The 12,931-nt window shown below is 39.2% G+C and overlaps 1 protein-coding gene and 1 pseudogene across 1 annotated transcript in view; both read left to right on the top strand.

Annotated features, from left to right (window-relative positions):
- The window catches only part of TXNRD1 (thioredoxin reductase 1), a 138,819-nt gene that overhangs the window by 30,967 nt on the left and 94,921 nt on the right, over positions 1-12,931 (top strand). The window contains exon 3 of the mRNA XM_025462356.3: positions 1,792-1,852. Coding sequence (XP_025318141.3) covers positions 1,792-1,852 — 61 coding nt within the window. The remainder of the gene's footprint in view (positions 1-1,791; positions 1,853-12,931) is intronic.
- On the top strand, positions 9,425-9,861 carry LOC118350024 (ATP synthase F(0) complex subunit C2, mitochondrial-like; annotated as a pseudogene).

Genomic DNA, 12,931 nt, shown 5'->3' with positions numbered 1-12,931 from the left:
TACGGTGTGTGCTTTGCTTTCATCCTGCTGTGATGGCTGGGTTTTAAAGTGCAAAGATAACTTCCTATCTCTTCAGAAATGTGATATTTATTTCTTACAGATATTTCAATGGGAAATTAGATGTATGAAGTTGGAATTAGCAAATGAAGTCTCATATAACTTATCAATTGCCTGACACCCAGATCCACTGCCATTTCTCCATAGTGTGTATATTTTATAGGCAAAGTTGACCATCCTTTACTTCTACCAATTAGAGTATTCTGGAAACCGGTGCTAATGATATTCAATACAGATCTTTAATGTTGTACTGTGGATCAGTGAGAAAGTTTCATCAGAGGTTTCTGTTTGTTTGTTTGTTTTTAAGATTTTACTTATTTATTTGTGAGAGACACAGAGGCAGAGACACAGGAAGAGGGAGAGGCAGGCTCCTTGTGGGGATCCCAATATAGGACTCGATCCCAGGACCCCGGGATCACAACCTGAGCCGTAGGCAGATGCTCAAGCTCTGAGCCACCCAGGTGCCCCTCATCAGAGTTACAATAACCTACCAAAGAGTTTCTTGAAGTAGGGTCATGTGTACTCTGGAATCTAGAGCTTATATTTTCTACATTTCATATATTGTCACATGTTGATATTTTTAGGAGCTGTTTTTAGGATTACTCTCTATATCTGGAAAATTGTTTGTTTTTATAACAAACTGCAAATGGTTTATTTCTAAAGTTAAGTGGCTAAGGAAGCCTTAAGAGCCCATAATTTTATATGTGTTTGTCCTTGTTTATTTTTAGTCTTAGAAAATGAGCATTGGAATAGGAATTAACTTTTGTCCAGATGGTCTCTCAGCTGTAGCTTTCTTTGCCCTTTCCTTAAAGTCCCTCTTTACTCACCTTATCACTCTTCCAAATGATTCTTATCTTTTTAACTGTATGTTGCCAGGGGGAACTGAATTCCTACTGGGGCACAGAAGCTGCTCAGAGGAGTGCTAAGAGGAGGGCCCTGAGACTGTGTGAATGAGCTTATTCTTCCATTTTTATCAAAATATAGTCTTTGGTCCTATAAAATTGAAAATTTCTTTCAACCTGCTGTTTCAGTAGTTACATTAGAATGGGACAGGAATACATTCTCTAGATTGGTAATTTCTATGAACCCCAGGCCATAGTTCAGACCTTTTTCATTTTATTGTAGAAGCTGGAGGAAATGTAGTTCTAAATTTTCCTGAAGCATTAATGACAAGCTATTGTGTCTTATTTATAAATGTCATTTTACAGTCCCTTTTATCAGTAATTTGTTATTTAATGGCACAAATTTGGCAAAAGTAACTCTTTATCTTTCCAGTAATTTTTTTACCATTATGGTTTGTGTAATATTGAGCATACGACTTCTGTAATTGATGTGTTGGTTGAGGTTTACTTGGCCAAAAAATAAATAATACTTTGACTATTGCAGGATGTGTTTTTTTTCTTAGAGTTTCCACATATGTTTTGGAAATATTAAATATGACAGTGCCTTTTTAAACATGGTTAGTACTAAACCCATTTTATAGTGGGGTAGATGGAGTCACTAAACATGTAAAATGTATTTTATGAAGCTATCTGAGGTGAATCACTGAACATAGAGTAGAATCAACATACTTCAAATAGCCATTAAGTATCATTACTGCCAACAACAAGGAGAATCTTGTGGGTTCTATAAAAATGGGCTGGTAAGTTTGCAAAGGAGAAGCCTGATTAAAGAGGAAAGTAAAAAGCTGGAGAGAAGACTCTTGAAAAACAATTCTCCCCCTTGTTTTTTCAGGTAAAGAAGTTATTTGAGTCGATGAGTGTTCCGTATTTTTTGCTCGAACTTGATCAAGCAGGTAAGATTCTACTGAATATGTAAAATACATCCGGTGACTGTGCAGTTTATTTAATCTAGTTTGTCTGGTTTTTATTTTTCTCCTTTGAAGTTTTTATTGTTTAGGGAGCTCTTTCCAGTAGATCTCTTTTTTTTTGACCATTTAGCCAGACCATTCCAAGGGACTAACTGTATTTCCTTTTTGTCTTTACCTTGTTTATAGCCTTTATATGAGCTTCATGTTGAAATCATTCTTCCTATTAATCCTGAGTCTAGTTACAGATACAGTATTTTCTGGTTTCATGGTAACTATTATTTTTGCAAATTTGCCACCTTTCCAATAAGTCATACCAAATAGTATTTGAAAATAAAAGAGACTCAACTATAGAGATGTGATAATTGGGGTAGAAAGCTCATTTCTAGGGTCAAGAGGAAGGAAGTGGTTGTAGGACAGAAAATTATTATTCCAAAGAATTTTTAAAAGATTTTATTTATTTATTTGAGAGAGAGTGAGTGAGAGCATGAGCGGGGTTGGGAGTGGGCAGAGAAAGAGGGAGAAGCAGACTCCCTGCTGAACAGGGAGCCAGATGCAGGGCTCCATCCCAGGACCGGGGGAACCATGACCTGAGCTGAAGGCAGATGCTTACCTGACTGAGACACCCAGGCGCTCCTATTTGATGCTTCTAAAGACAGATTCCCTAACACAGAAAGAGACAAAGAGTATGACAGAAATGCCAAAGGTAGATGGGAGATCAGTAAAGGCAAGTGCCAACTATTCAGACATTTTAATTCTGGCAACACTAATCAGACAGGCAGTTCTTTCCCTTTATTGTGGATGTGGCAGTGGATCTACAGATCACAGTTGGGAGCTCCCACTCACCCCTTGGTCAAGTCCTACCTCAGAAAACCTGAAGGACATGAGCTGCAATAGGTTTGACCTGAACCAGCCTCTGTAGTTGAAAGATGGGAGTCTCTTCCTCGATGAGAGAGCTGATGATCCTCTGTGTCCTCACTTGCTGCTTCATCACACAGAATAAGCTCTCTTCCTTCCCATGCCAGGCAGTTTGTAGGAACAGATCAGGATTTATTTATTTTTTATTTTTTTATTTTTATTTTTTTCAGATAAGGATTTATAGAGTAAGGTAGCAGTTCTCAAAATGTCTGCACACCCCTGGTGTACCTGTGATTTTGGAGGGATCCTTAAGCTCAAAACTGTTTTCTAATAATGTTTAAGATGTTTACTATTTTACTGTCTTGATATATTTTTTTAAGATTTATTTATTAATGAGAGAGAGAGAGAGAGAGAGAGAGGCAGAGACACAGGCAGAGGGAGAAGCAGGCTCCATGCAGGGAGCCCGACGTGGGACTTGATCCCGGGTCTCCAGGATCAGGCCCTGGGCCGAAGGCAGCACTAAACTGCTGAGCCACCCGGGCTGCCCCGTCTTGATATTTTCATTGATGGTGCAAAAGCAGTTGTGGTGAGGCACCTGGGTGGCTCAGTGGTTGAGCATCTGCCTTTGGCTCAGGGCATGATCCAGAAGTCCTGGAATCGAGTCCCACATTGGGCTCCCTGTGAGGAGTCTGCTTCTCCCTCTGCGTATATCTCTGCCTCTCTCTGTGTGTGTCTCTCATGAATAAATAAATAAAATCTTAAAAAAAAAAAAGCAGTTGTGGGTAAAAATGCATAAAGTGTTTTTGTTGCATGAAACACAATGGTTGTCTCAAAGAAAAGCACTTGTACAATTAACAGTTTGCATTGCAAAGTGAACTAGCTGCTTTTCTCATGAAATACCATATATACTTGAAAGAATGACCAGCAGTCAAATTATTCAAATGATATAGATTATTCAGAGCTGGGTATTTGACAGATATTTCCCCTCAAATGAACAAAACGAGTCTGTCACTTAAAGGTAAACTACTGACAATATTTGTTGTCCATGATAAAATTTAAGCTTTCAGGTGAAAATAAGAAATTTGGAAGCTGTCCCTGGCATGTGAGCTCAATAGCTTTTCAGTATTTAGTGAATGAATATTTTCTGAATGATCAATGTATGATCTTACAGAGTTGTTCATGGGTAAAAGAGCTATTCAAAGTTTTGGTGCAGTATCAAGGAATATCTGCAATTATCTAAAAAATCTACTGAATATTTATCTTATTTCCAACTATTTGTCTTTGTGAGAGTGGGTTTTTTTTCATATACTTCTACAACAACATATATTACAATATATTGAATACAGAAGCAGATATGAGAATCTGTCTAGTATTAAACCAAGCAGACAAAAAATTGCAAAAATATCAAATAATGCCAACTTTTCATTATTTTTTTTGGAAAAATACAGTCATTTTTATTTAAAGGATGTTATTTACGTTAACATGTAATGGGTTTACCAATTTTAAGAGAATAAATAAATATTTTAAAAATGTCTTGGTTTTAATTTTTAATGTGGTAAGTTTTAATAGCTATACCCCATATAAACAAAAATTCTTTGAAGTCCTCAATAATTATTTAAGAGTATAAAGGGCTACTGACACCAAAAATTTGACATCTTGAGTTCTAAGGCAAGTAGGAAGAGTGTGTATTAATCTAACAACATGGGAGGCATCTGGCTGGCTCAGTTGGAAGAGCATGAGACTATCTGGAGGTTGTGAGTTCAAGCCCAATGTTGGGTGTAGAAATTGCTTAAATTAAAAAAAAATAAACTTTTTAAAAAACAAACAAACAATTAAGAACTTTGGATTCTACGTGATTTACCTGTCTCCAGCACAGGAGGAACACTGTACAACATGTCCTGGGCCTCAGAACCAGCCACACAGGAGAGATACGTGATCAGGTTTGTGTTGGCAAGCAGCTTGTAATTACAAAGCTGGAATTGCTGCTGTGGTCTCTAAGTGCTGGTTTTGTGAATGAATAGTTTTTTATCTGTTTTGGCTTGGCTCTATGAAGAACACTGCCCAGGCATTATTTTCTCACCAGTCTTGGCTACCTAATCTCCTCAGCTCTTGGATCACAGTAGATTCTCAAAGAGCCAGAGGGTCATTTGGTAGGCCAGGGGTGTTTGGTATAGAATGAAGTGGGTACATTTTTTCACCCAGCTTGTTGAGTATTTGCTGCATGCCAGGCTCTGTACTAAGCACTGGAAATATAGTGGGGAACTGTGTTCTTGTCAAGTTAGACTTGCATTTCCCCCCACTCACAAAAACCCCCTCGTCTTCTTTTAGAGTTGAATGTCTGTGGCAGCCAGTGCAGTGTGCTATCTGATGGGGCTGGTAATGGAGTGCTGCGCAGAGTTCCTGGTGGCAGTAGTATGATCTCTTAAGGAAAATCAAGAAGGGAAGCTCTGTTGCCAGGAACCTCCCCTCCCACCCTGACAGTTTCTTCTTCCTTATTTTGGGCTATATTTTGGACAAGTCTATATAAATTAAGATTACTATTTGAGAACCATCAAGATCAACTCAGATCTACCAAGATTGGTACTGGAGAGAACTCAGCACCTGGAATGCATGGCATTAGCATCTGTGTATGGGCAGCGGTAATGGGCATAAATGTTTTTCCTCCCTGTGCCAGGGGCTTATGCATATCTTCCTACTTAATCTTCAAAATACCGTCAGTGAGGTAGGTGTGATATCACCTTCTTATGATGAAGAAACAAAATGTAGAAAAGTATTAATATAGAGGATGTATGGCTTGCTAGTGAACCCATGGGTAATTCCTGGTCCCTCCCCTCAGTTTCCTCTGATTACATCCTCAGAGGCTGTCATGACTCACCCTATCTGCCTTATGTATGATGTATGATGTTCATGGCATTGATACTATGATGGGTGTTCCTGGATGGGACAGTGACTTATTGTGACCGGAGGTTATGCAACCTACCACTGTGATAGCTGCACCTTAGCTATCCCTGTGGATGAGCTGTCATTCACAGGGCTTGTTGGTCTGTGAAACCTCTCTCTTGGACTTGGGTATCTGCCCAGCGGCTTCGATCCGAGGAACAGACAACATCAGTGTAGTCATTTTAATCTGGTCTGGAAGCTGCTGCCGCTCTTCAGCTGTTGATATGGAAAACAGATGTAAGGTTTAAGAGGACTCATGTGATAGTTTGCCAGGATGTATGTCTGGATGCCATATGTCACTCACTGGCTTGGGGGTTCTGATGGGTATCATCCTTACCCCGGCTGCTTATGGAGGGCATAGCTTTAATGCCCTTACCCAGAGGGAAAGGAACCAACCTTGACTTAACACATATTTGAGTTATATTGATGAACTTTTTTTTTTCTCATGTCTGTGTTTCACATCTCTCTTGCTTAATCCTCACACTGACCTTGTGTGGCTGCTGGATTTAATTCTACTTTACAAGCAAGGAAGCAGATACTCAGCATTTTAGTAACTTGCTCAGTGTTGCTATGTCAAGCCCAGGCTTGTCTGGTTCCCCAGCTGCCTCTTCAGGGATTTCTTTCTTTTCTTTTTTTCTTTTTCTTTCTTTTCTTTTCTTTTTCTTTTCTTTTCTTTTCTTTTCTTTCTTTTCTTTTCTTTTCTTTTCTTCCTTTCCTTCTTTCCTTTCTTTCTAGATTTTATTTATTTATGGATGAGAGACAGAGAGAGAGAGGGAGAAGCAGGCTCCATGTAGGGAGCCCAATGTGGGACTCAATCCCGGGACTCCAGGATCATACCCTGGGCGGAAGGCAGACGCTAAACCCCTGAGCCACCCATGGATCCCCAGGGATTGCTTTCTTTAAACAAATAAAAACCCCTTACATGCAGAGGTACCCTAGCCCAGCTCAGACCTTACCACTTAGGTACCAATGCTTATTCATTCAACAGATGTGCTTGGGCACTGATTTCTGTGCCAGCCACTGCAGGAGAAAAAAGATGAATAAGGCACAGTCTCATTCTTTAAGATCATCCTATTGGCTTGCATCTGCCTCCCTTCTAATTTCAGTGTGATCTGGTACCTGGAGAGGCTGCAGGATCACAGAGTACTTGTAAGAGCATGTTGCACAAGTGTTTTCCTGATAGAAAAAATGTGGCAAGTAAGGAATTTGTAGTTGTAAACAAAACAAATTAGAAAGCATCCTGCTTTGTTCATTTAGAGTGAATCTAGTGAGGAGTACCTGGCAGAGAGAATAATAAGAGATGAAAGTGGAGAAATCAAGAGGCTTGATGGTAGAGGAAGTGGGGGTCCGTAGATTGTTCTGCTTATTTCAACGAATGAAACTCAAAATGTTCTTTTTTTTTTTTTTAAAGATTTTATTTATTTATTCATGAGAGACACACACACACACACAGAGGCAGAAACACAGGCAGAGGGAGAAGCAGGCTTCATACAGTGAGCCCAATGTGGGACTTGATCCCAGGACCCTGAGATCATGCCCTGAGCCAAAGGCAGATGCTCAACCACTGAGTTACCCAGGCGTCCCTCAAAATGTTCTTTAGACATTTTGATTTTGCCCATAAAAAGGTTCATTTTAGAGATTTTGTAGAATGCAGTATAATAAAACACAAAAACCACATATAATTGCATCCAGGAGAACCACTATAAATATTTTTGTATGCCTTTTATGTATTCTGCGTTCTGTTCTGTTAAGATGTTTTTGCATGTTATTAAAAGTTTTTAGTGGGCAGCCCCGGTGGCGCAGCGGTTTAGCACCGCCTGTAGCCCAGGGCGTGATCCTGGAGACCCTAGGTCAAGTCCCACATTGGGCTTCCTGCATGGTGCCCGCTTCTCCCTTTGCCTGTGTCTCTGCCTCTCTCTCTCTCTCTCTGCATGAATAAATAAATAAATCTTTAAAAAAAAGTTTTTAGTAATCTTCCCAGTTGCTATAAAATAATAGTCCATATAATATTTTTATTTAGCTATTCCACTTTGGTTGGACAAATAGTCTATTGCTGGTGTTTTTGCTATTATGGGATAATAGGTTAGAAATATTTTTCTTTGTACTAAATTTTTTGTTGTATTTAGAATTCTTTTCATAGGATAGATTACTAGAATCAATACCTGGATCAGAGTATTAACATTTCTAAATTTCTAGAGCCTTTTAAATGATGTGGACTAATTGTTAAACTCCACAGATTCAATGAGTTTTCTCTGTATTTAGTGAGTATTAGAAATGATAAGAGGTTTTTAAAAATGATTGTTTGCCAATTTGAGAGATAAAAAAGTGTCATTTTTATTTGTATTTCTTTGACTATTAATGAGGCAGTTTTTTCTATATGTTGTAGCACTTTATCTGCATTGTATTTCATTTATTGTCCTTTATTATGTGAATTATGTGTTCATGCTCCTCATGTAACAGTAATGATACCAGGAAACCCTTTTATAGCAATATCTAGGAGCTACTGCCATGGCCAATGTTAACTAGTTTAACTACACAGTTCTGTGAAGCCGATATTTCTATTATCTCCATTTCACAGATGAGGAAATTAAGGTACAAAGAGGTCAGACAACTTGCTCAAGGTCATAAAACCAGACTTACTGCTGAACTCTGTTCTAACCTCTGCTGATGATCGTGCAGGTCCTGGTGCTCCTCACTAACTTCCACACCCCCTCCCCCCCGATTGCTTTTTATACCTGTTTCCATGCAGTTTGTGGAAGTAACCACTGCACTGATTGCACCACTTGTGTATGCTTTGCTCTTAGATAAAGAGCACAGAGAGGACAGAGACCAGTGGTCATGTAGCATTCACATAGGAATCCATATACATACACCTCTATTCAAGTCCATTTCTGTTTTAGAATGAATACGAGGTGGGTGGGAGAGCTGATTATCTATTTAAGAAAACAACTCACACATCTTATGAAAGGATTTCTTTTAAGTAAGAAATAAAAAATACATTTTCCTATCACACAGACCTAGGTTCAAATCCATGCCAGATGGAATAATGTTGTTCCTCTGTTTGAGTTGTAAGGATTAATAGGAGATAATGTTTGTGCCTTAAGTACAGAGAACAAACTAGTAGTTGCCAGAAAAGGGGGAAGTGGGTGGGGGAGATGGGTGAAATAGATAAAGGGGATTAAAACTATACTGAGTAATGTATAAAATTGTTGAAAAAATTATATTGTACACTTGAAACTAACATAAGTGTATGCTAATTATACTTAAATAAAAATAAATTTAGAAAAATAAAAAACAGACTAATGTATATAACACATCTAACATAGTGTTCAATTACTGTCCTCTTCCCAATGTACTTAGGTAAGAAAATGTTAGATTAAGCTTTTTATGAAGCAAGATAAAGCCAGACATACATTCTAGTAAATTGTTGATTCTTTTCAATCTTTGAACAAATGTTGGAGGGCCTGCTCTTACACATAAATGATAAGAGTTCTGCCCTTTGTGGAGTCTATATGTTGTGGGTTATTAGTCACAGGCCACAGGCACCACAGGTGCAAAGAGGGCTCTTTGCTTCTCTGAGCCCTTGTTTCCTCATCTGTCAAGTAGGGGATCTAATGAGGATGTATATAAGAACACCTAGCACTGACACACACTCAGTCCTTAGTAGTAGATGCTAACTCATGTAATATTATGCAGCCATTAAAAAAGATTCACAAAGCTCCCTGTCGTCTCTGCCCTGGGAGCAGCTCTCCGTCTACATCCCCTCATCCCCTGAAAATGTACGCCTGTGCAAAGTTTGTCTCCACTGCCTTCTTGGTCCGGAGCACCTCTCAGCTGTTGAGCTGATGACTGTCGGCAGTGGTGCTAAAACTGACACTGACAGATAAGAGCCTCAGCAGCTGGGCTGCCCCACATTCCCTGACCTCACATATTTCTAGCTGCAGCTTCCGAACCAGCGCCATTTCAAGGGACATTGACATAGCAGCCCCAAGTTCACTGGGGCTGGGGCTGCCACTGTAGGGGTGGCAGGCTCTGGGGCTGGAATTGGGACTGTGTTTGGGAGCCTTATCATTGGTTATGCCAGGAATCCCTCTCTGAAGCAACAGCTCTTCTTCTACGCCATTCTGGGCTTTGCCCTCTTGGATGCCATGGGGCTCTTTGGCCTGATGGTGGCCTTTTTCATCCTTTGCACCATGTGAAGGTGTCCTCTCCACCTCTCATAGGTCTTTCTCCCCTGTCTTGTCTGCTCTGTATGTTCCTTTTCCTATGCCTCCCCAGGAAGCCTGGGGAGAGTGGTTGGCTCAGGGTTTGACAGAGGGAAGACAAACAAATACTATATTCATAAGAAAAAAAAAGTTTTTAATAGCATGGGGAAATTTTCTATACTATAATACTTAGTGGAAAAAAGCAGAGTTTAAAATAGTTTTTATAAAATAGTCCCATCTTGTTTTTAAAAGTATAGGAAAAAGGACTAGAAAGGTACACTAAATATGAATAATCACTCAACTATTTGTGCATCTATTTTGCTAGTGCAATAGGCACTGAGGAAATACAGGTGAAATGATGTGTTTCTTTGTCAGGGAAAAGTTTGTTTTGTTAAGATCTTATTTATTTATTCATTAGAGTGGGGGCAAAGGGGCAGAGGGAGAGGGAGGAAGAGAGAATCTCAAGCAGACTGGACCAAGTCTCTGCCATTATGACCTGAGCCAAAATCAAGAGTTGGATGCTTAACCCACTGAGCTACCCAGGCACCCCAGGGAAAAGGGTTTTTCTTGTTTTTGTTTTGAGGAAAAGGTTTTAATAAGGGAGACAGACAGTCACAAAGTAGTGTAGGATGAAGTACAGAAAGAAGCCAAACATGCTGCTTTGATTTCTGCTACAAAGAATGGAGGATTGTGGTGGTATTCATTGAGAGAGGAGATGGTTTAGACTAAGGAAGATGATGAATTTGGTTTTGGACATATAATGATTATCCAATGTGGATATATAGGCTGGTTGGTTTATAGGTCTGCATGAGTGGGAGATACAGATTTGAGAGGGTTTAATTTCTAGGTGAAGTGAATGAAGAAGAGCACTCAGGGAAAGTCTGTGAGTGAAGCAGGAGACTTAGATCTTTTTTTTTAAGATTTTATTTATTTATTCATGAGAGATACACAGAGAGAGAGGCAGAGACACAGGCAGAGGGAGGAGCAGGCCCCACGCAGGGAGCCCAATGTGGGACTCGATCCCAGGACTCCAGGATCACACCCTGGGACGAAGGCAGACGCCAAACCGCTGAGCCACCCAGGGATCCCCCAGGAGACTTAGATCTTGATTGCATCCAGAGGGTAAGATTCTGAATGATGTCTTTTTCTTCCTTTGCTTTATTTATATATATTTTTAAACATCCTATAATGCAAATGTGTTTCCTATAGTGTAATATAAGTGTTTTAGTTAGTTTTTAGTTTGGTCTCATGTGACAACAAACCCAAAATAACAATGGCTTATACTAGATATAAGCTTAGTTTTCTCTCACCTAAAAGAAGTCTAAATAGAGTAGTCTGTCCAGGACTGGTGTGATACTCCACAGCGCTGGATCCAATATTGAGTCCTCCTGTATTCATGGCCCATACTCCTCAGCATTTGTCTTCCATCTAATGTCCCAAGATGGGGATTCCAACTACAGCCATCAGTTGAAAGAAGAGCTGAAGGAGGACTGCCTTTACTATTTAAGAACATTTCCTGAAAGTTGCACTTGATAGAGTGCTTATGTCTTATTGACATAAGCAGAATTTAGTCACTTAGCCATATATATGGTGAAAGGAGACGGGGAAATGAAACCTTTATTTGGGGAGTCAAGTACACAGTTAAAAATCAAGAGTCCAGTTAGTGATGCTAGTTCATCTTGGTTTTGCCTGCAGAATAGCTGAGGTTGGTTCACCTGAAGATTAGTATAATAATTTCCATATAAACCATACATTTATTTCCTATTTAAATCACAAGTATAGAGGCACCCTGCTATGGTCATTACATGATGGTAGTGAGGTGGGAAATATTTTGCGGTCTTAGAAAGGCCAGTGACTGAAAAAGGACTGAACTAGAGGCCTGGTAATCTCACTTAATGTTTAACATTGACCAGGACTTATCAAGAGGAGTAGGAAGTAGTCCAGCTTTGTCCATTACAACATGGCCTCAAAAAAGTTTCTGAGAATATTGAAGATTATTATAGATATTGTAAATCTGTAGATAAAGAAGTTCAGAAATATTTTAGTAGAGAACTATATAATGTTCTCATTTGTCTTTACAGTGGAAAAGTTAGTCTTACTACATCTATGTTTATAAATGAGACATAGATCACTCTCTGTTCAAATCAGGGTCTGGATGATAGTTACCATCCAGGGAGATCCAAGGCCACTTCATGAGGTGACACTAACCCTCCACCAATGACTTGTGGTCATCAACTGTCTGGAGATTCTGGAATTTGTGCTCTGGGAAAAATTAGAGGCGAATGTTCTTCTCAATATCAACTACCTAATAGGGCTTAAGAATTTAGAGGTTAACAATGGTAATAAACTGTATGGCTCTTCTTTCATCTGTAGGATCTAAAAGCTGTTTACCACTGTTAATTAATACTTATACAACCCCTAGTGGTAAAGGTGGCTGATCTCCAGTTTTTTCAGACAAGACATCTGAGAGTTGACTTCAAGAGAGCCTGTGTCTCCTTAGGTTCTGCTGGCTGGTGGTTTTCTGCATTAAAAACATTTTCTTTCTTCTAGAATTGAGATGAGACACCAAGAGACCTAAAACAAATGGAGTGCAGAAGGGGACTATTTCTGCATGCTCTAGTGTGTTTACATTTTGTGTGTATGAACACTCAATATGAGATGCATGTACTGATTCTTTTAGAAGTTCCTCATGTCCTTTGCATTTCTTTTAGCAAGTTGTTTAAGGAAATTACATTTTTCTTCTGGCAGGTAAAGAACAAGTTCTGAGTAATACGGATAGATAGCCGTGGAAAATGGTGTGCTTAGTCACAGATTGCTAATTAAAAGAAAGATGAATAGGTTGCCCCCTTGAATTAAGTTTTGAATATCGTCTAGTGCAACACATTGTTGATGGTTACTATGAATAATTTGTTAAAGGAGGAAATCCAAACTCTTAACCACTCTGTGTTCTTCCTAGATTTACACCATGCATAAAGACATAATGATGATAATAACACAGATATTGAATACCTACCACATTCTGAGCCCTTTACATCTGATTCCCACTGCCACACCATGAAGTGTA

This window comes from Canis lupus, chromosome 10, assembly GCF_003254725.2.
Source record: "Canis lupus dingo isolate Sandy chromosome 10, ASM325472v2, whole genome shotgun sequence".
NCBI lineage: Eukaryota > Metazoa > Chordata > Mammalia > Carnivora > Canidae > Canis > Canis lupus.
Note: the sequence above shows the minus strand (reverse complement) of the source record. Positions and strands in the feature narration are given on the sequence as shown.